Raw genomic sequence first — 24,431 nt, forward strand, 5'->3', positions numbered from 1 at the left:
GAGTTTTTCCTCCTCCCCCTGTTACCCCGGTTACCCATGGGCCTTCCTTCTTTCTTTCTTTCTTTTCTCCCTCTTTTCTTTTTCTCTGATTGCCTACATTCTGTAAAGCGCCATGATACATGTGTAATGTTTTGGCACTATATAAGCACAATAAATTAAAATTAAGTTGAAATTACTGTACCTCTCCACAGTCTCACAAAAGAGCACGATGACCTCTTGCTGGGTGTAGTACTCTTTAGGGGACTTCACAGGAACCATAGCTGATACATAACTGAGACACACACACACATATATACACACACACGCACACGCGTACACACACACACACACACACGCACACACGCACACACATGCACGCGCACACACATGCACACGCACACACATGCGTACACACGCACACACACACACATGCACACGCACACACACACACACATAAATGAGAGAAAAAGGATCACAAAGGAGGCCCACACATGGCATGGCTCTCGCTAATTTGATGCAGACACTGGAGTGTGTGTTGTGTGTGTATGTGTGTGAGTGTTTGTGTGTGTGTGTGTGTGTTAGTGTTAATTTTATCACCTATTTTTAATTTAGTCTTAGTCTTAGTCTTGTGACGAAATGTCCTTTTTAGTCTTTGTCATATTTAGTCATTCAAATATCATTTTTGTTAGTCAAGTTTTAGTCGACTAAAAGTCTCGTCATTTTAGTGTAGTTTTAGTCAAAAGAAAACTAAAGGTATCTTAGTCTTAGTCAGTTTTAGTCAACACATTTTAGTCTTTTTTTATAACAAATTATTTCTGATTACCATTTGAGTCAAATAGTGTTTCACACATCTCAATTTTCCAAAAATATTGTGTGTCCACAGGGCTACTCGTCTGTTATAATGACTCATTCTGATTTTTTGTCAGTCAGTATGTTTACATGCACAGGTAAGTCGAGCTACAGTTATAGCTTGGCTGGGATTTGACCATAGACAGTAAAAGATTTGACTGGACCACTGTCATATTCGTAGACCAGTGTTTCTCAAAGTGTGGTCCGGGGATCACTGGTGGTCTGCAAGCTATCCCAAGTGGTCCGCGAGCAGACGTGGTAAAATATAATATAGATGAGTTGTTTGCAATATAACTTGTATGTAAATCCAAACAGTTCTGCAACACTGTCTATGTAAGATATGCCAATTTAAATCATACAGTATGAATCCTCTGACACAATAAGCAGTGCAAAGACAATAAGCAAGGTGGTTCAGTGAGTAGGCCTATTGTGTAGACTAATTATAGGCTACTGTTGAAGTAGGTCTAATCTTTTTTTTTTTTTTAGCTAGGGTTAGTTAAGTGGTCCTGAAACTGAAAAAGTTTGAGAAACACTGTTGTAGGCCAAACTATTAATGTTTTACTCCGCCTCGCTAGATGGCGATATGCGCCCAAACACAACACATTCCCCAAACAGACTCTCCATCTTAGCCATAGCTAACCTGCTAGCGAACTTTCCATATTACTGTAGCTTACTTGCTAGCAAACTTTGCATCAACAGTCTAACTAGATGAATAGTTGACATTACATGCTGAACATTTTCGTATGGACATTCTGGGGGATGTTAATTTGTATGAGAGAAGCTTCAACTTCTGGGTATGTAGCATTGTGGCATAAAGCTTATAGTTAGCTTGCTAACTCTGGCAGAAATCTCCAGTGTTCTTGTTCCATGTAGTTTCGTGTTGCAGCCGCAGGGTTGCAGCAGCAGCACGTAGACTAGCCTACAGGAAAGCTGTTGCGTATGAACTCATTCGGAATATTTTGAAAACATAACAGCTAGATATTCTGTCTTCTCATTTTGTAGACGAAAATGAAGAGAGATTTTATCTTAGTTTTTATTTAATGCAAAAAATTTTAGTCTCGTCTTTTTTCGTCAACAATAATGCATCTTAAGATAGTCTTAGTCAGTGTTTCAGGACATTACTGCCATCTCGTCATCGTCTCGTCTTAGTCATGAAAAAAAAGGTCGTTGACGAACATATTTCCTCTCGTCTCGTCTGACGAAATTAACAGTAGTGTGTGTGTGTTTTTGTGTGTGCATGCGTGCATGCGTACCAGAGCTCAAACTCGGCGAAGAGGCTGTCGAAGTGTCGCAGGGCGTCCCGTATGCGCTGTGTGTAGCTGTGGAGGTCACGGAGCGCCTGCTCTCGCGTCAGGTTGCGCACCTCCTCCAGGCTACGCGTCAGATCCTTGGCCAGCGGACGCATCGCCATGCTCTCAATCTCACGGTTCATGATGATGGACCCCGCCGCCAGACACTACGCAACGCACACACACACACACACACACACACACACGTTACACTACGCAGCACACAGAACACCATATCACACTATGTTATGCACACACACACACACACACACACATTACACTACACAGCACACAGAACACCATGTCACACTAAGTTACACACACACACACACACACACACACGTTACACTATGTCACACTATGCCCTGTCACAAGGCCCCCCAGCCAGTCATACATACACACACACACACACACACACACACACACACACACACACACACACACACATACACACACACACATTACACACACGTTACACTATGCCCTGCCACAAGGCTCCCAGTCATGGAAGCATCTGTTGTCATGGTTACCTCGTGCCTGCTGGCCAAGGGGTGCCCCTTCCCACACGTTACACTACGCAGCACACACACTCGTGCCCCTTCCTCTACAAATGATGTCACTGAAAGCCACCAGTTTACGCTTGGAATGCATTCTGCGTCCAGTTGTAGCTTCCGCCGGCTACTCTCATAGAACTCACCCTGTTCCTGTTCCGCTCTCATAGAACTCACCCTGTTCCTGTTCCGCTCTCATAGAACTCACCCTGTTCCTGTTCCACTCTCATAGAACTCACCCTGTTTCTGCTCTCGTAAGGACTCACCCTGTTCTGCTCTCGTAAGGACTCACCCTGTTCTGCTCTCGTAAGGACTCACCCTGTTCTGCTCTCGTAAGGACTCACCCTGTTCTGCGTAAGGACTCACCCTGTTCTGCGTAAGGACTCACCCTGTTCTGCGTAAGGACTCACCCTGTTCTGCGTAAGGACTCACCCTGTTCTGCTCTCATAGGACTCACCCTGTTCTGCTCTCGTAAGATGCTCCACCTGCTCGTCCACATGCGTTACGGGGCTTCTTACCAACTGCCCTTCGTCCCTGACCATCCCTGGTCTCCTCACGAGAAGTGGGTATCCTCATCACCTGACATACTGCCAGCAGAGGTCTGTGTAGGCCGCTAGTGTTACTTTTGCCCTCATGGACAAAGAGGCTCTCTAAGCAATTTAACACTTAACATTTTATTAAAAATTAATTTTAGACTTATAGTTATCACTTAATAATTAATTTTAGACTTATAGTTATCACTTAGTTTTACAATTTAACACTTAACCGCCATTCAGCGGAGGGAGCACTCCTGCTACTAATATCATGACCAGCAGAGGGGCACTCCTGCTACTAATATCATGACCAGCAGAGGGGCACTCCTGCTACTAATGACCAGCAGAGGGAGCACTCCTGCTACTAATATCATGACCAGCAGAGGGCGCCATCCTTGACACTATCCTTAGCTCCACCTTGGGTAGAGAATCCCTGTTCACGTCTCGTTTTTAATGAAAATAGTGAATAGTGAGAGAGAGAGAGAGAGAGAGAGAGAGAGAGAGAGAGAGAGAGAGGGTGAAAGACTATGTGTACCTCTGCTCCAAACCACAGTTGTCCTGCCAGGTTGTCATGACGAATCTCTTCTGGGAATTTAACACAGAAGTCTCGGTTGGCTCGCTCCTCCGGGATACACTCCTCCATGATCTGGTTAATGATGTTCAACACATTATCCTGCAACACACACACACAGGACTGAGGCTGATTCTCTGAGGCCGACTGTCAGAGCTCAGTCACAATGCCATGAACATAGTAGTCCAGTATGATCGTAAGAGTAAGCTGTGTGTGTGTGTGTGTGTGTGTGTCCTATTCTTTCTGCTGAATGTGAAAGTTTATCTTCTGCAATAGCAACAGTCACACCCAACCAATACCACTTAGACTGTCTCACACACACACACACACACACACACACACACACACATACACACACACACACACAAAGCAAACAAGCAGGATGATGAGGCTCTGAGCCTGAATGTGAGATCTGGGCCACGAGAGTATGACCTGATTAGGCTCAGTGAGTGTGTGTGTGTGTGTGTGTGTGTGTGTGTGTGTGTGTGAGTGAGAGAGAGTGTCTTAAATGACAGCAGCTAAGATGGGTTAACTTAAATGACATCAGCTAAGATGGTTAGGTGTGTGTGTGTGTGTGTGTGTGTGTGTGTGTGTGTGTGTGTGTGTGTGTGTGTGTCTGTGGGTGAGTGTGTGTGTGTGTGTGTGTGTGTGTGTGTCCTGAGTCAGTGAGTCCTGGGCATATCTAACCCACTTATATTGCCATGGCAACCTGCCCTCCCTCTGGAAAACAATACCAACCTGACTAACTATGACTCCGCAATAAATGAGTGATTCTGTGTGTGTGTGTGTGTGTGTGTGATGATTACGTATGTTTGTGGGTGACTTAAATATGTGTATGGCAGTGTATGTGGTCATTAATTTGTGTGTGTGCACCTTGCAGTAGTGAGGTGCTAGTAGTGTGTGTGTGTGTGTGTGTGTGTGTGTGTGTGACAAGTATGACGTGTGTATGACAAAGAATGTGTGTACAGATCAGGGCGGTCATTAAAACTAGGCTACAAGCAAATATCTTTACACCCACACACACTCGAGGAAGATAATCACATGTGTGTGTGTGTGTGTGTGTGTATTGTTTTAGCAATGTTATGATGGCCATATCTGTTTATTTCTCGCTGTCTTTATTAGAATCCAACCAGAAGAGAAGATAGAGGGAATATAAAAAGTAAACACACGTGTGTGTGTGTGTGTGTGTGTGTGGAGGGAATATAAAAAGTAATCACACATGTATGTGTGTGTGTGTGTGTGTGTGTGTGTGTGTGTGTGTGTGTGTGTGTGTGTGTGTGTGTGCTCTGACTCTGACACATTGGTATCAGTAGTGGGAAGGAGATGTTCATTGCTCACCTAAAGTGGAAAATGTGTGTGTGATCGTGTGTCTGTGTGTGTGTGATTGTGTGTGTGTGTGTGTCCCTAAAGTGGAAATGTGTGTGTGTGTGTGTGTGTGTGTGTGTGTGTGTGTGTGTATGATCGTGTGTGTGTGTGTGTGTGTGTGATCGTGTGTGTGTGTCCCTAAAGTGGAAATGTGTGTGTTTGTGTGTATGATCGCGTGTGTGTGTGTGTGGGATCGTGTGTGTGTGTGTGTAGTGTGTGTCTGTGTGTGTGATCGCGTGTGTGTGTGTGTGTGTGTGTGTGTGTGTGTGTACCTGGCAGGAGCGGAACTGGTTGACCAATAGCGTGCACCTCTGTGTGTGTGTGTGTGTGTACCTGGCAGGAGCGGAACTGGTTGACCAATAGCGTGCACCTCTGCGGATCCCGTCGGCCGTCCAGGCCGTCCAGCTCCATGGCAACCTGGTTGAGCTCCTCGTCAGCGTAGTAGAACTGGGCCAACAGCTGCGGGTCAGTCCGCTGGGGGGACAACATCAGAGTTACACACACACACACACACACACACACACACACACACAGACACACACACACACCAGAGTTACACACACAGAGTTACACACACAGAGTTACACACACACACACAGAGTTACACACACACACACACACACACACACACACACACACGTATGTCACTCAGTAAGGGTGTGACGACACACTCAGCCCACAACACGAGACGATGCACAATATTGAGTTCACCAGAACGAGACGATATTTCAACACTATTTTTAAGAAATCTTCAGTGATGACGCTGGAAAAATAATACAATTTTATAGACGCAGAATGCAAAACAATCCAGGTGTACTATATTTTAAAATGTGGACATTTATTTCAGACCGGGTCCTAGTAGGATATTTACATTTGTTTACTTGCTGATACTGTATGTATACCACAGTGTGTGAGTGTGTGTGTGTGTGTGTGTGTGTGTGGGTGGGTATGTGTGGGTGGGGGGGTGTGTGTGTGTGTGTGTGTGTGGGAATGAATGTGAAATATGGATGAGTGGGAATAAATGTTACATGTGGATGAGTGGAATATGGATAAATGGTACATGTGGATGAGTGGATGAGTGGTATACGGATAAATGTATGTGGATGAGTGGTAGCACTGTATATGTATGGCTGTATGTAAATGCATGAGCATGAACAGGCATGAGTGAGAGTAGAGGAGTATTGTTACTAGTAGGATTTGTATTTTGATGGTGGTATGAAATGACACAGTATATGCTGGTATATGTATTACTTCTTGATGAAAATAATAAAAAATAATTATACAAAAAAAAGAAAGCTATGTAAATTGTGTGGTAACTACCTTTATGTTAGGGTAACTTGTAACTTCTCACATGAGGAGCTGGCAGTGTTAAGTGCATAGACCAGTGTTTTTTTCAAACTTTTTTTCTGGGGACCCACTTTTTAAAAATGACAGACTATCGCGACCCAACTCGTGACTGTGGTAGTTAACAAACTAGATCAGTGGTTCTCAAACTTTTTCTTTCATTCCCCACTTTGATCAAGGGGGCATTCTCGAGCCCCACCTGTCCCTCATCGCTCTAAGAAAGTGGTAGGTCAAGCTTAAACTTTTCAAATTTATTGAAATAATGACAAGTTCTAAATATATCCTCTTCAACAGAGTTAAAATCAGCTGGTGCTGCAGATATAATAATAAATAAATACATAACACACATATTTCTGTTTTCCAGCAACATATTAGGAAGCATAGGCCCTTTTACAGCATTGTACAATATATTCAATGAAATACCAACATGCTGCATTAAATGGATCCATAATCCAGTCATACTGAGCACTGCTGGTTGGGAAATATTTTTGAAATAAACTTTGCAGGGGAGTGATGTAGACCTACTGTTTAATACATGGGATCACAAGAGTGGCTTCCAATCAGACGTTTTAGCGATTTCGCTCAGAAATCTCAAAAGCATAATACTGTCGCGATCGAGGCGCCTGTCCCATACTCAAGTTTTTTTGGTGAATGTAGTAATCTTATTTGCTAGGTGAGGTAGGTGCTTGTCTTTGCCTTGTAACTGGACATTTAACTCAAATGTATCGCTAAGATAGGCCAGCTTCGTCAAGAAATGTTCATTAGTGAACGTGCTTGCAGATTCAAACATGCGCTCTTCCTCCAAGAAGAGGCGACTCGGAGCTCAAACACGCGCACTTTACCTCGGGAAAGCCATCTTGCCTCGCTGTGAAACAGTACAGCCTTTTGGTCAGCTACCATCTCTTCGCAAAGTGCGGAGAATAGACGCGCTTTTAAGGGCCGGGTTTTGATGAAATTCACCACTCTCACAACAACGTTCAAAATGTCATATATGTCAACAAACTATAAACAAAATAAACTAACATGCTATGGTGAGTTAACGTTGAAGGGTAAAGTCATGTGACTTCTAGTTGTAGTCTGTTTAAATGAAGGCAAAATAGTGTGATATTTTCAGTTAGTAGGCTAGATTATTACTGTACACACACTGAAAAATATTGGAGGCAAATTGTATACCCTTCCATATACAACTAAACACAGATGTTGAAGGTCTTGCTTAAGTGGATTTTTAAAAATCATTATTCTATGTAATTTGCACGTTTAGAAATAAGAGATGCTGTAGGCCTATTTTCAGTTTTATAGCTGATTGTCTTATTTTGTTTAGAAGTTACAGATGGAGTCTGGGTACTTATTGTACTGTTTACATCTTACACACTTCAGGCTGTTGCAGATAGCTCAGGGGAGAGACTGTATGACACTACTCTGGCTCCCTATCAGGGCATTCCACACACAGACATCACATTCCACAGCTGTGACATCATCAAAAGAACACACATACAATAGTGTGCGTAAGGTACTGGGCACTCGGGCACGCACGCACTCACTCACTCACTCACTCACTCACACACACACACACACACACAAGACAGTGTGAGTTGAGAAGTGCTGATGTCAGCAGGTTTGGGGAATGAGCAGCCTTCCACAGCACAACACTTATCGACCCAGACACACGCACGCTCACACACACGCACGCTCACATACACGCACACTCGCACACACCACACACGCACGCTCACACACACCACAGAAATACTCAGAGTGGAAATGTCATCAGCCGTCTGTGTGTGTGTGTGTGTGTGTGTGTGTGTGTGTGTGTGTGTGTGTGTGTGTGTGTGTGTGTGTGTGTGTGTGTGTGCGTGCGTGCACTCTGACACAGACATGGCACATGCTTGGCACACGGACCGCTGGGATTCGTAAGCAGCTTTACATGGCGCACACACACACGCACACACACACACACACACACACATTCTCATATGGGCACACAGCATGAATGGTCGGTATAAGCACACACACACACACACACACAGACTGCCGGACCAGCAGGAAGTTATTATGCAACAATTAATCCGGTTATATCAGCAGGGGGCGGGGCAATATAGGGGGCGGGGCAATATAGGGGGGCGGGGCAGAGAGAGAGAGAGAGAGAGAGAGAGAGAGAGAGAGAGAGAGAGAGAGAACCATCTTGTTTTATTTAATTTTGAAAAAAGTTTGTACACTTTATTTGTCATATTTTTATGTCCGAGTGTCGTTACCCGATCTGTGTTGCCTACTTGATCTGTTCTGCACATGTGCAGATGATAATCCGGTTTTATGATGTTGTGGAGGTATGGTTATTTTAAAAGAAAAAGGAAATGATTGAATGGTAAATGGGCCTATTTTGTAATCATAGATAGGCCTTTCAGATAGATAGATAGATAGATAGATAGATACTTTGTTGATCCCCAGGGGAAATTCAAGGAATTCAGTCTTTTATTACAGCGTAGTGTTGGTGAGAAAAACAGCCTGTGAGAATATCTTGCTCTGAGAAAAACAACCTGTGAGAATAGGCGACTTGCTCTTGCTCTGAGAAAAACAGTATGTGAGAATAGGCGACTTTCTGAGAAAAACAGTCTGTGAGAATAAGCTAGTGGCTCTTGTTCTGAGAAAAACAGCCTGTGAGAATAGGCGACTTGCTCTTGCTCTGAGAAAAACAGCCCGTGAGAATAGGCGACTTGCTCTTGCTCTGAGAAAAACAGCCCGTGAGAATAGGCGACTTGCTCTTGCTCTGAGAAAAACAGCCTGTGAGAATAGGCTCTTGCTATGGGGTCATTCCACGTCAATTCAACCAGGGCCCACGCACTTAGGTCGCAAAAAATTCTGAAAAAATTACCAGGTATACATATGTTATCCAGGAGACACACTGTAAAATTACTTTTATGTAAGATCAATACTTTCTAAGATACAGACAGTTTTACAGGGGGAGGGGGGTGTCGATTTTGTTCAGCCTCTTTTTTTTGTCAAAGTTCACAAGCCCATAACACAAGAACTAAACCATGTAGGAGGCTCAAATTGGGCATGCTGGTACATAAATAGGAATAGTAGGTATCAAAATCATCACATTTGGTCTGGATGATCCTGCATGGTCATAGCTGTCCCTCAAAGTTGACCAAAATTGTATTGGAGTTTTTGGCTGGGCTCTGTTTAGGCCTTTAGAAGACATATTTGTACTCAACATACAGTAGGCTCTTGATTTATTTCCCTTATTGGGATAAGTAGAAACACTCTCACAAAAAGCAATGAACAGAACATAAATTCATTCAGGGTATGAACAGCAGACCTCACAAGTCTGAAAAGTAAATTTGCTTCTCATTTTCAGAGCACCCAAACACCTTGTGGGAATATACAAAGATTTTTTTTATATTGTTTCCTTCACTCTCCATGATCCCTTCTTTTTAAAGACACCAATTTGACTTGTCTTATGCAAATCTTTCTTTTTTATTTTCCACCCTGAACATGGGCAAAATGCACCATTGAGATCAATATGTTTTATATAGTCACCACACTGCCACCTGTGGTTGTATAGAGTAACCTGTGGTAACTCTATACAAAACATATTGATGTCAATGGTGCATTTTGTTCAGGGTGGAAAAAAGAAAAGAAAAGAAAGATTTGCATAAGACGAGTCAAATTGGTGTCTTTAAAAAGAAGGGATCATGGAGAATAAAGAAAAAAATAAAAAAAACATCTTTGTACGTGATGCTAGCAGGCGAGATGCTAATGGTCTAATCCGATTCAATGATCTATGCTAGGCTGGAGCTAACAGTGGTAACGCCAGACTCAGAGAACGGCTGGGACAACATTTCATTCTCAAAACTAGCAACTGGTCTCCTCAGTTCCTAGACATTTACAGAACTTTGTTAAATGAAGAGGTGAAGCAGAACAGTGATACAAATGCCCCGTCCCAACTTTTTTAAAACATGTTGCTGGCATCAAATTTAAAAATGATATTTTCCAGGAAATAGTCAAAATTTTCATTTTCAACATATGATATGTTGTCTATGTTCTTTTTGGAGCTATATGTTTTTACGAGACTTGTATATGATCATATTCTGTTTTTATTTGGATTTTACACAACATCCTAACTTTTTCTGATTTAGGGTTGTACATAAAACTCCTTATATATATCATATTAAAAAGCACCTGACCAGGGATGGAGAGAGAGGAAGAGAGAGAGAGTGTGAGTGGGGGTTAGGGTTAGAGAGGGAGGGATTTAAACATAGTGGTATATAGGCTGTATAGTACTGGGGTAGGGGTTTATAGGCTAAGTACTGGGGTAGGGGTATATAGGCTAAGTACTGGGTTAGGGGTATATAGGCTAAGTACTGGGGTAGGGGTATATAGGCTAAGTACTGGGTTAGGGGTATATAGGGGTTTATAGGTTAAGTACTGGGGTAGGGGTATATGGGCTAAGTACTGGGGTAGGGGTATATAGGCTAAGTACTGGGGTAGGGGTATATAGGCTAAGTACTGGGGTAGGGGTATATAGGGGTTTATAGGTTAAGTACTGGGGTAGGGGTATATGGGCTAAGTACTGGGGTAGGGGTATATAGGCTAAGTACTGGGTTAGGGGTATGTAGGGGTATATACAGTAGGCTACGTAGTGGGTAAGGGTTAGGGGTACAGTGCCTAGTATTCATCCCTGTTGGGTATTTTCCCTTTTACTGCTTTAAGAAATTGAATCTTGATCAATTTAATTAGTCTTTTTTACAATAATTTACAAAACAAACCTTCTTAATGTCAAAGTGATTAAAAATATATAATGCAAAATAAACAACTGCATAAACTGCATATATATCCACCCCCTTCAAGTCAGCATTTAGTAGATTAACCTTTAGCCGCATGGAGCCTGCATGGATAGGACTCAATTAGGCTTGCACATCTGGATACTGCAGTTTTACCCCATTTTTCTGTAGAATTTCGAGTAAGAGAAATCGTGTGTGTTTGTGTGTCTGCTTTGTTAATAATTTAGCATCTAATACGTCATGTGATGAGAGTCTTATCCCCCCAGAGTAGGACTGAATGGCAGCACACCAGGGGTGTGTATGTGTATGTGTGTATATAAGATGAATCTATATAGTTTATACATCCTATATAGTAATAGTTTTGTTCACATGTGAGATGTGGCCTATGATAAAGCTTTCATTTTCAACTAATTTTAAATAATAATTTTCTGTGTTGTGCCATTTTATTTTTGTCTCATTTTAATGGTAAACTATGCAGTATTGGCAATTTCCTTACTGTTTTCTCGGTTTTTGCTTCTTTTTTGCTGGCTCTGTCATATAACGAACGTCGGCCCGCCGGCCCACAGTTGCAAGGGTGGTTTTTCCGCTCACAGGCACTAGGGGGAAGCGAAACGGCCACCATTCAACCCCAAAAAAGTCATATAACCATTCCAATGACTCTGAAGCTGGTAAATGAAGGTAAATTAAGCTAAAAAAAATTGCATATTAAGCTAAAAAACCTGCATAGTGTGCCTTTAATTTCTAATAATAATGTAAGTACTAATTACTAATAATGTAAATGAAAAAGGTGAAAGAAAAACATGAATAATCTATAATCTATCCGTCTCATGAATAATCTATAAACTGTCTATAATGTGACCAGTTCAAGTACTGCCATTTTTGTTTTCACAGTATGTGTGTGTTCATGTGAGCACATGAAACTAAACTTTAGATTTTTTTTTTGCTCATGTCCCCTCAGGGCAGCGGTCTCAAACTCAATTTACCTGGGGGGCCGCTGGAAGTAGAGTCTAGGTGAGGCTGGGCCACATCAAGTATTCCACAAAAAAAGAGTTTCAAGTACTCAAAAAAAGTACAACTGATCCAATCTTCTCAATCTTTACTAATAACAAGCCACAAGCAAGAACAAGCAGAACATGAATGGTTCTTCAGAACAGGTTTCTCTTACTTCCTCCTACTCCTTGCTGCCGGAGACTTGGCAGCGCTTCCTCTCACACAGCTGAGCTAAATTTGGCTTGAGAGACCCTCAGTATGGCTTTAAGATGTTTGGACCTGAACTTTGACTTATTAAAGTTCATTGTGGAGAACACACATAGGTGCTGCCAAAGAGGCACATGATCCGCTTGAACATCCTGGAAAGTTCAGGGAAGGTGGGGGGCAATTCTCTCAAAAATTGTCCAAGCTTGTCTGTTTTTCCACTCACCTCCCTGAACTTGGCTTTAAGTTCAGAATTGCACTGCAGGTCAATTAGCTCCATCTGAAGCACAGGGGGGGCATCTTCCACATCGAAGGAGAAGGGGTCAGCAAAAATGTTAAAAGTGGCTCTGTGTCTCTTGAAATCTGCAAACCTGCGATCAAATTCTTCCTGTAGCTTTCCAATGGTATCAGCATACTTCTCACCACTGAATGTTGTGCCTGAATCCATGAGTGCCTTGCATGCTGGGAAATGGCAGAGGTTTGCCTGGGAAAGCTGGGCTTTCCATAGCACAGGTTTTGTTGAGAATGCTCTGACATTGTCATATGCAGCACTGACAAGCTGGCCTTGGACTTTTAACTTCTTGTTCAGTACATTCAGCTCTTGTGTGATGTCAACAAGAAAAGCTAAGTCCATTAGCCATTTGGGATCACTTAGTACAGGAACAGTCATCCCATCCTTCTCCATGAAGGCTTTCACTTCTGCTCTCAACTCAAAAAACCTCTTCAAGACCTTCCCCCTGCTAAGCCAACGTACCTCTGTAAAGTATAACACATCCTCATATGCTGACTCTATTTCCTCTGAAGTATACCACATCCTCATATGCTGACTCTATTTCCTCTGTGAAGTATACCACATCCTCATATGCTGACTCTATTTCCTCTGTGAAGTATACCACATCCTCATAGGCTGACTCTATTTCCTCTGTGAAGTATACCACATCCTCATATGCTGACTCTTCTATTTCCTCCAAAAAGGTGCGGAACTGCCGGTGCTTTAAACCCCTGGATCTGATATGGTTGACAAATTTCACAACTTCAGACATCACATTGTCAAACTTCAGGCATTTGCTGCAAAGGGACTGCTGGTGGATAATGCAGTGCAGAGCAATGGCCTCTTCCACACCCTCCTCTCCCAGTTTGATTTGAACATGTGCCACCAGTCCAGTTTGATTTGAACATGTGCCACCAGTCCAGTTTGATTTGAACATGTGCCACCAGTCCAGTTTGATTTGAACATGTGCCACCAGGTCCACTTGTCCTCCCGGTCATTGATGGAGTTCCGTCGGTTGTTATTCCAGCAGAACGCTTCCGTAGTTAGCCGGCCGGCATCCACAATGGAATCACATAGCTGGCGGAATATTTCCTGACCGGTGGTCTGGCCATGCATTGGAATCACTGTGAGCAACTCCTCCATCACTTCGAAATTGTTATCAACACCACGGACATATATTGCGAGCTGCACAGTGTCAGTGAGGTCTGTGCTCTCATCAAGAGCGAGTGAGTATGAATGGAAATGTTTAGCTTTCTCACACAGTTGATCGTAAATGTTATTTGACATGTCCGAAATGCGCTCTGCCACTGTGTTAGCTGAAATGCTGATGTTGCTTAACTGACCTTTTTTTTCCGGGCAGACTATACCTGCAGCCTGTAACATGCACTGTTTGATGAACTCGCCATCTTTAAATGGCTTTCCTGCCTTCGCAATCATCTCGCTCACCACATAACTAGCTTTGACAGCCGCATCACTCTCTTTGCTTGCTTTCTTGAAAAAATCTTGTTGCCTCAGTAAACATGTTTTAAGTTTGGCGACTCGGTCCTCTCGCTCATCTCCCAGGTATTTTGCATACTCCTCAGCATGTTTAGATGAGTAATGACGTCTGAGGTTATACTCCTTGTGCACCGCAACTTTATCCGTGAATATTAGACACGTTGGGATGCCTCTGTGCTCAACAAAAAAAAATATTCCGTCTCCCACTTCTCCTGAAATTGTTTGTGCTCATCGCCAACATTTCTCTTCATGGCAGGTTTTGAAAAAGACATGACTGGGGCCGGGTGACAAAACCGTATTGGCCTAGCACTGGGTGACAGGATATATTTTCCCTCCACAGTCCTGAAACCATTGAAACATCATGTCACAAGTAAACAATTGCTTATTAGTGTTGTTGTCGAGCCTGCTATGGTAGCCCACGAGTGTTAAAAAATATAAAACGCCCAGATGCATGTGAGAATAGACGCGCGGGCCGCACTAACACCAAGCTTCGATTTCAGGCAGGGGGCCGCAAAATATCGCGGGCCGCGAGTTTGAGACCCATGCCTTAGGGGCTCCGTAAAAAACAGAAAGGGATATGCAAAACACAGAAATAACACAACACAACCAAACTAATCCAGAGGCAAAACAGGGAGAAAAAAATGAGTTTTCAGGAGGGATTTGAAGACAGGCACCGAGGGGGCAAGCCTTACATGAATGGGGAGTTCGTTCCAGAGTTTAGGACCAATGACTGCAAAGGCACAATCCCCCTACTCTTTCATCTTGAGGAAGGGCTGGCTAACAATAGTGGTGGGTCAGATGACCTCATTGATCTCATGGGTGTGTGTGGATGTAGCAGATCTGCTATGTAGGGAGGAGCCAGTCCTTTCAGAGCTTTAAAAACAAATAACAGAATTTTAAATCCTGTATCCTAAAGCGCACAGGAAGCCAATGAAGAGCCTTAAGAGCTGGAATGATGTGCTCTCGTCTGTGTGTTCTAGAGTGATGTGCTCTCGTCTGTGTGTTCTAGAGTGATGTGCTCTCGTCTGTGTGTTCTAGAGTGATGTGCTCTCGTCTGTGTGTCCTAGAGTGATGTGCTCTCGTCTGTGTGTTCTAGAGTGATGTGCTCTCGTCTGTGTGTTCTAGAGTGATGTGCTCTAGTGCTCTTGTCTGTGTGTTCTAGAGTGATGTGCTCTCGTCTGTGTGTTCTAGAGTGATGTGCTCTCGTCTGTGTGTTCTAGAATGATGTGCTCTCGTCTGTGTGTTCTAGAGTGATGTGCTCTAGTGCTCTCGTCTGTGTGTTCTAGAGTGATGTGCTCTCGTCTGTGTGTTCTAGAGTGATGTGCTCTCGTCTGTGTGTTCTAGAATGATGTGCTCTCGTCTGTGTGTTCTAGAGTGATGTGCTCTAGTGCTCTCGTCTGTGTGTTCTAGAGTGATGTGCTCTCGTCTGTGTGTTCTAGAGTGATGTGCTCTCGTCTGTGTGTTCTAGAGTGATGTGCTCTAGTGCTCTCGTCTGTGTGTTCTAGAGTGATGTGCTCTCGTCTGTGTGTTCTGGAATGATGTGCTCTTGTCTGTGTGTTCTGGAATGATGTGCTCTCGTTTGTTTGTTTGTTTGTTTAATTTAAGGCCATTTCTGCAACTAAGGCTATTTAATGGCCAGAGCACTGTGTGTTACAGAAACTTAAATACATTTTTTAAAATCTATGCTAATAAGATATTCTAAAACCTTCAAAGGTGGGACCTTACTAAAAACATCAGCTATAGAATTTTGATTTCTTGAAATTGTTGTCTTTTGGTTCTCAAGGCAGGGCAACAGATCAAAATATGTCTCACTGACAGAGGCATTTTACAAAATTGGCATAATGGAGAATCTTCACCACTCAATAGAAAGCTATGAGTGAGTCTTGAATGTCCTATACGGCATCTGGTATAGACTATTTGATCGTGTCTGGATTGAAAAGAAAAAAATAGTCTCTTCCTTACAGTAGGATGGATTTCATATAGCTTATTGTTGGTACATTGGTCCCATTCTGATTGCCACTTATCTGTGAGATCTGTAAGAGTTCAATATAGGTTTAAGGTCTGAGGCGATGTGCTCTCGTCTGTGTGTTCTAGAGTCATGTGCTCTCGTCTGTGTGTTCTAGAGTCATGTGCTCTCGTCTGTGTGTTAGGTAAACTAGCCTATATTCAGCTGACCCGTATTTGTGTAACCTGGAACGGTTGGACATTCCCAGTAGCAAAAGATGAGAAATCATCTGCAAAGGTATCGTAAAACAAATACATTTTTATGAAACAAAAATTATTTGCTTGACCATGTTCTGTCTTTTTGGCACTGGAGTAGCCCATTGACTCAGATGTGACGTGATCAGGTAAGAGGTTTGGAACAAAAACTACAATGCCGCTTTGCGATTGTTGGACTTTTATTTTGACAGATTTTTGTCGTTCTGTCTTCCACATTCATGAAAGGTTTGGTATGAATGTTGAGTCATGTCTCATGAAACAGTCATGAATGCTTTATGTGCAGTTTATGACAGCTGCTATGAATGTGTTATGAACTCACCCGTCAAGTAAAGTCTTACCCTTATTTGTTTCTCCAATGTGAGGTCAGAGTCAAAATCACACCTAGACCACACACACACACACGCACGCACGCACGCACGCACGCACACACACACCTGCCCCACACACACACACCTGCCTCACACACACACACACACACACCTGCCCCCCCCACACACACACACACACACCTGCCCCCCCCCCCACACACACACACCTGCCCCCCCCCCCCCACACACACACACAAACCTGCCTCCCCCACACACACCTGCCCCACACACACACACACACCTGCCCCACACACACACACCCACACACCTGCCCCACACACACACACACACACACACCTGCCCCACACACACACACACCTGCCCCACACACACACACCTGCCCCACACACACACACACACCTGCCCCACACACACACACACACACACACACACACACACGTGCCCCACACACACACACCTGCCCCACACACACACACACACCTGCCCCCCACACACACACACCTGCCCCACACACACACGTGCCCCACACACACACACACGTGCCCCACACACACACACACACACACCTGCCCCCCACACACACACACACACCTGCCCCACACACACACACACACACACCTGCCCCACACACACACACACACACCTGCCCCCCCCCCCACACACACACACACACCTGCCCCCCACACACACACACCTGCCCCACACACACACACACACACACACACACACACACACCTGCCCCACACACACACACACACACGTGCCCCACACACCTGCCCCACACACACACACACGTGCCCCACACACCTGCCCCACACACACACACACCTGCCCCCCCACACACACACACACCTGCCCCCCCCCCCCCCACACACACACACACACACACACACACACACACACCTGCCCCACACACACACACACACGTGCCCCCCCCCCCCCCACACACACACACACACGTGCCACACACACACACCTGCCCCCCCCCACACACACACACCTGCCCCCCCCACACACACACACACACCTGCCCCACACACACACACACACGTGCCCCCCCCCCCCCACACACACACACACACGTGCCACACACACACACCTGCCCCCCCCACACACACACACCTGCCCCACACACACACACACACACACACACACACACACACACGTGCCCCCCACACACACACCTGCCCCACACACCTGCCCCACACACACACACACACCTGCCCCACACACACACACACCTGCCCCACACACACACGTGCCCCACACACACACACCTGCCCCACACCCACACACCTGCCCCACACACACACACACACCCACACACACCTGCCCCACACACACCCACACACACACACCTGCCCCACACACACACGTGCCCCACACACACACACACACACACGTGCCCCACACAGCTGCCTACCCCCCCCCCCCCCACACACAAACACCTGCCCCACACACCTGCCCCACACACACACACACACACACACACGTGCCCCACACAGCTGCCTACCCCCCCCCCCCCCACACACACAAACACCTGCCCCACACACCTGCCCCACACACACACACACCTGCCCCACACACACACACACCTGCCCCACACACACACACCTGCCCCACACCCACACACCTGCCCCACACACCTGCCCCACACAAACACACACACCTGCCCCACACAAACACACACACCTGCCCCACACACACACACACACACACGTGCCCCACACAAACACACACACCTGCCCCACACACACACCTGCCCCACACACACACACACACACACACACACACACGTGCCCCACACACACACACCTGCCCCACACACACACACACCTGCCCCCCACACACACACACCTGCCCCCCACACACACACGTGCCCCACACACACACACACACACACGTGCCCCACACACACACACACACACCTGCCCCCCACACACACACACACACCTGCCCCACACACACACACACACCTGCCCCACACACACACACCCACACACCTGCCCCACACAAACACACACACCTGCCCCACACACACACACACACACACACACACGTGCCCCACACAAACACACACACCTGCCCCACACACACACACACACACACACACACACGTGCCCCACACAGCTGCCTACCCCCCCCCCCCCCCCCACACACAAACACCTGCCCCACACACCCACACACCTGCCCCACACACACACACCTGCCCCACACCCACACACCTGCCCCACACACACACACACCCACACACCTGCCCCACACAAACACACACACCTGCCCCACACACACACACACACACGTGCCCCACACACACACCTGCCCCACACACACACACACACACGTGCCCCACACACACACACCTGCCCCACACACACACACCTGCCCCCCACACACACACACCTGCCCCACACACACACGTGCCCCACACACACACACACGTGCCCCACACACACACACACACACCTGCCCCACACACACACACCCACACACCTGCCCCACACAAACACACACACCTGCCCCACACACACACACACAAACACACACACCTGCCCCAGACACACACACACACACACACACACGTGCCCCACACAAACACACACACCTGCCCCACACACACGTGCCCCCCCCCCCCCCCCCCACACACACACACACACGTGCCCCACACAAACACACACACCTGCCCCACACACACACGTGCCCCCCCCCCCCCCCCCCGCCCCCCACACACACACACTCACACCTGCCTCACACACACACACCTGCCCCACACACACACACACACACACACACACACCTGCCCCACACACACACACCTGCCCCACACACACCTGCCCCACACACACACCACACACACACCTGCCCCACACACACCTGCCCCACACACACACCACACACACACCTGCCCCACACACCTGCCCCACACTTGTGGAGATAACCTGCCCCCCACACACACACTTGCATCCAGCATGCCTCTGTTAAAGGGACACCAGGCAAAGTTTTCGTGTTAATTACTCATCTTCGTAAGTCGGTATATGGTTAAATGACTCATTACAGGGTGAATGAAGACTATCTCGCCCGCCCCTACTGCCTGTAGGAAGAATATCCCGCTTGCAAGTTCGGTGTATCCTACCCGCCGACCGAAGCTGGATCAGTTTACAGCACAGAGGCAGGCTAACGAAATGCTAGAGATTGTTGCAAACGTGTGTATAATGGCAGAGTCGGCGAAGAAGCAGCGAAAACCCTTGACGGAAGGCGCAAAGAAAAGGAAAAGAGCTTCAGACTGAGCGAGGGGGAGTTTCGTAGAGAAAAAGCATCAGGCTTGCCTGGTGTCCCTTTAAAATATCTCACATGTGCAACGTCATAGATGCCATGACACACACTCACACATAGTGGAATATAGTGGAACACATGCTCACACACCCTCACACACACTCACACATAGTGGAATATAGTGGAACACATGCTCACACTCACACACTCACACATGCTCACACACACACACACACACACACACATATAGTAGGAATATAGTGGAACACATGCTCACACACCCTCACACATAGTGGAATATAGTGGAACACATGCTCACACTCACACACTCACACACACACACACACACACAGTGAAATACATGCTCACACACAGACACACACACACACACACACACTCACACATAGTGGAACACATGCTCACACATAGTGGAATATAGTGGACCACATGCTCACACACACACATAGTGGAACACATGCTCACACTCAAACACTCACACATAGTGGAACACACACACACACACACACACACACACACACACTCTGAGGGCTGTCATCATCAGTGATCGTTTAGTCAGGTCTGACTGAAGGCTGTAAATCAGTGATTGCTTAGTCAGGTCTGACCTTACAGGACCCCCAGTAGCCAGACTGAGGGCTTTGATTATCAGTGATTGATTAGTCTGGCCTGACTGAGAGCTGTCATTATGCCTTTCTCTCTCTCCCAGCCTTCCTCCAGCACAGCACGCTGGGGGCCGTCAGGGAAATCAGTCGAGCTCAAAGGTGAAAGTCCTCCCTCAGGAGCCCGCGTTAATGAGTAGAGGCCTCACCTACTTCTCAGCGGTAAACACCATGCACTCCTGCAGCGCAAATCACCTGCGGTGGCTTCCCTACCGCAAACACAGCAGAGCACCGACCAGACACCGCAAACACCAGGCCACACCAGAGCACTGCCCAGACACAGCAGAGTAGGCTACATAACACCTGGTACTGTCAGATACCACAGCTCATTAGAGACGCAGTACTGTGTGTCGGTTAACACTGTCACCCAGTACAGCACACTGTCAATACAGTATGTCCTACATCACATTGCAGACCCCGTAGTTGGTCAATATAGAACAGACCCCGGCCCCACTTCCCATCGCTAAGCGTGTAAGAGTGACAGTTCGTGCGAGACCGGCCGAGACTACGGTCCACCAGTGCTGTTCAAACAAAATACGGTTTTCCACACTTGAGCGGTGATGTGGCACGGCTCGCATCCCATGGCCACCTTCCAGGCACTTCTGCTGCCTGTCTCCCAAACTTCACTCACTCACTCATTCGCTCGCTCGCTCGCCGCTCCTGAGTGTGGTGTGTTGGTTGTTCTGTGCCGGTCACAGCGCATTCTAGACTGACAAAGAATCGTCACGGTTCTCTGGCGGTTTAATACAGAAAGTAATGTTGGCTAGCTGGTGTCACCTGAGCGAGTCAAACAAATCATTATCAAAATGCTGCTGGTGATCTACTTTGGCTAACATTATGGCGAACCAAAATCCCTAAAACATAATCTCTGTTGGAATGCCTGGCACATCGCAAACAAGCTGTGGTAAAAAGCTATCGGATCTAACACAATGATCACGGGTTGTCCAGCACGCTAAACAAAAACTAGCTATCCCAGTTAGCGATAGCTACATAGCCTACATTCCAACACGGAGCTCCAGGGCGAGTTATCGGGAAGCGAAGGCTATCGCCCAAGAGGCAGCAGTCTGTGCGCTCTCACCTACCGCACCACCTATATAAAGGAAGACCATAATTGAAACTTACCTTTGGCTTGTAAAGCCACTTTCGGAAGCGATTCATCCTTAGCTTTCAAGCCACCTTCCCCCGCCTTTGTCAGAGCCTTCCCGGGTGTTACCTGAAAAAAATCCAGCGCTACCTGGAAAAATATACGCTAATTTGCTAGCTACTTGCTATCCTCTGTGTTGAGTGAATATGGAAGATTACAATCCCCGTCTGCGTGACCGAAGATCTCGATGGGCAGCCGTGTGTCGGTCCTGTTGGTGCGGTTAGCATAGGGACGGCGCGGGGCTCGGATCACTCGCAGCGACTGTACATTGTTGTCTACAGTAGGCAGCGCAGCGCGCAGGACGGGCTCCGGGCGACGGACGGGCTCGGCTGGCTGATGATGACAGTCACGTTGACACAACAACGCCACGCGACGCCGCCCACTTCCCACACGCAGACGTCATTCCATGCAATGGGCGTGTTTCAGAGGGGCAGGAACTCTCTAAATGCACCTTTTGCGATACTGGGCCCGGTTTCCCGATAACGATGGATACACGCACTTAACAAGGGTTTTCTACGATTCATCTCAATATCGTTCGTTTGGTTTTTCCGACTGTTTCCCGCACATGCTCGTAGCGTGAACGCGCGTGCACTGCTCTTAAGACGCTCTAAGGGGAGCTGTCCAAGTTAATAGTTCTGAAATATCTAATTTGATGGTGATGTCAGGTGACTGCACGTCACAGCTAGGCCTACTGTTTAAACTTCTGATCTACACATAAATTCACATCAATACGAAAATAGAACAACTCTGACATCTGCAAGCATCCCATGTAGGTTATACCACACACAGACATAAATCATTGTAATTATTTAGGATTAGATTGTTGCACCGTGCAATAATGTTTCGAGGTGTCACTTAAGAAGACGTTTGAAGACAAGAAAGAAGTCGAGTAAGAAAGTGAGGAAATGTGTAGGCTTATTAGGCTTAGACTAAACCACATGTTTTCTTTGCGTTTACCTCATAGGCCTGATTATACACTAACACATAGATAATGGCAAACTATTCTGGCAACGTCTCGTTTCATAACATAGCCTAATAGCATTTTGGTTATTATGTCCATTAAGTCAAGTCAAGTCAAGTCGGCTTTTATTGTCAATTTCTTTACATGCACTGGTCATACAAAGAATTGAAATTTCGTTTCTTACTCTCCCATGCAGACATAGACATGCTTTAAATACAGACATAGACATACTATGGACATAGCCATAGACAATAAACATTAAATTAAAGTGCAAGACTGAAATATAGAACATGTATGTATCAAAATAGAAATATAGGACATATATATATATAAAAAAATAGAGGTAGTTGTGTTGTATATTTCTATAGTCTTAACAGTTACATGAAGTTTAAACTTGTGCTTGTGTGACCTGTATATTTACATTGATATGCAGTATGTAGTAATTCAAGTATATCAGGCTTGATGTGAAGCAGCAACACGTTTGGCTGCGCAGTCACAGTGCAGTTCCACATGGCGGTGTTGGGGGGGGGGGGGGGGGGGGGGGTTTGGTAGACAGGATCCTAGTTTCCTAGGTTCCTGGTTGGCTGGTGGGTGGGGGGGGGCTGTCAGTGATGGGAGAGTGGGTAGAGTGTTCAGCATCCTGATTGCTTGGTGGATGAAGCTACTTGCCAGTCTGGTGGTGCGGGAGCGGAGGCTCCTGTACCGCTTTCCAGAGGGCAGGAGGCTGAACAGTTCGTGTGCAGGGTGGGTTGTATCCTTGACAATCATTAGTGCTTTGCGGGTGAGGCGGGTGGTGTAAATGTCCTGCAGGGAGGGGAGTGGTGCTCCAATGATCCTCTTAGCTGTGTTAACAGTGCGCTGGAGGGTCTTCCTGTTCTGATCTGTGCAGCTTCCGCCCCACACTGTGATGCTGCTGGAGACGATGCTCTCGATGGTCCCTCTGTAGAATGTAGTCATGACAGGAGGCGTGGCACTTGCCTTCTTCAATTTGCGCAAGAAGTAGAGGCGCTGCTGGGCTTTCTTCGCCAGTGATGCTGTGTTGGTGGTCCAGGAGAGGTCGTCGCTGATGTGCACCCCCAGAAATTTTGTGCTGCTCACTCTCTCCACAGCATCTAAATGTATGAGTAGGCTATAAACACAATAAAGAATGGGAACGTAGTTGGATAGTATTCTAAGTTGTAATTCCCCTGTATGTCCTGTTGGTGACCTCAGTGAGAAGTAGGCTGTGAAGATGCTCTAGTCTAGCCGGTAAGGAGAACTCTGGACCACTCGTAGATCCAAAGATTGTTAAGGCGGAGCAAGATACTTCGTCGTAGTTCATGTCTATGGGCGCGAAATGGGGATCGAATCCTGTCTGCATAAAGAGGCGTGTCGATGACGTATTGATGAGCATACGTTGCAACCGGCCAACAGCAGCGGCATAAATAACCGGCGCACACCTGATATAAAGTCGATTTTCTCCAGACTGGAATGCTCAAAAATGCTAAAAATGTACCTGAAATGTTCAGAAGGGTTTGAGGATCATGGAAACGTGCCCGAAATTCACATTCCTAACTCTATAGAACCAAGACCTTAGCATATGTGGTAAAATTCTGAGCTATGC

General features: G+C 46.2%; 1 protein-coding gene across 1 annotated transcript in view; it reads right to left on the reverse strand.

Moving 5' to 3' along the window:
- The window catches only part of zfyve28 (zinc finger, FYVE domain containing 28), a 35,119-nt gene extending 12,775 nt beyond the window's left edge, over positions 1-22,344 (reverse strand). The window contains 5 exon segments of the mRNA XM_042085457.1: positions 182-271; positions 2,082-2,284; positions 3,737-3,874; positions 5,471-5,611; positions 21,846-22,344. Of these exon segments, the coding sequence (XP_041941391.1) occupies positions 182-271; positions 2,082-2,284; positions 3,737-3,874; positions 5,471-5,611; positions 21,846-21,881 (608 nt within the window). The 5' untranslated portion in view covers positions 21,882-22,344.
- Positions 22,345-24,431: the final 2,087 nt, after the last annotated feature.

The sequence above is a fragment of the Alosa sapidissima genome, chromosome 1 (assembly GCF_018492685.1).
Source record: "Alosa sapidissima isolate fAloSap1 chromosome 1, fAloSap1.pri, whole genome shotgun sequence".
NCBI classification, from domain to species: domain Eukaryota; kingdom Metazoa; phylum Chordata; class Actinopteri; order Clupeiformes; family Clupeidae; genus Alosa; species Alosa sapidissima.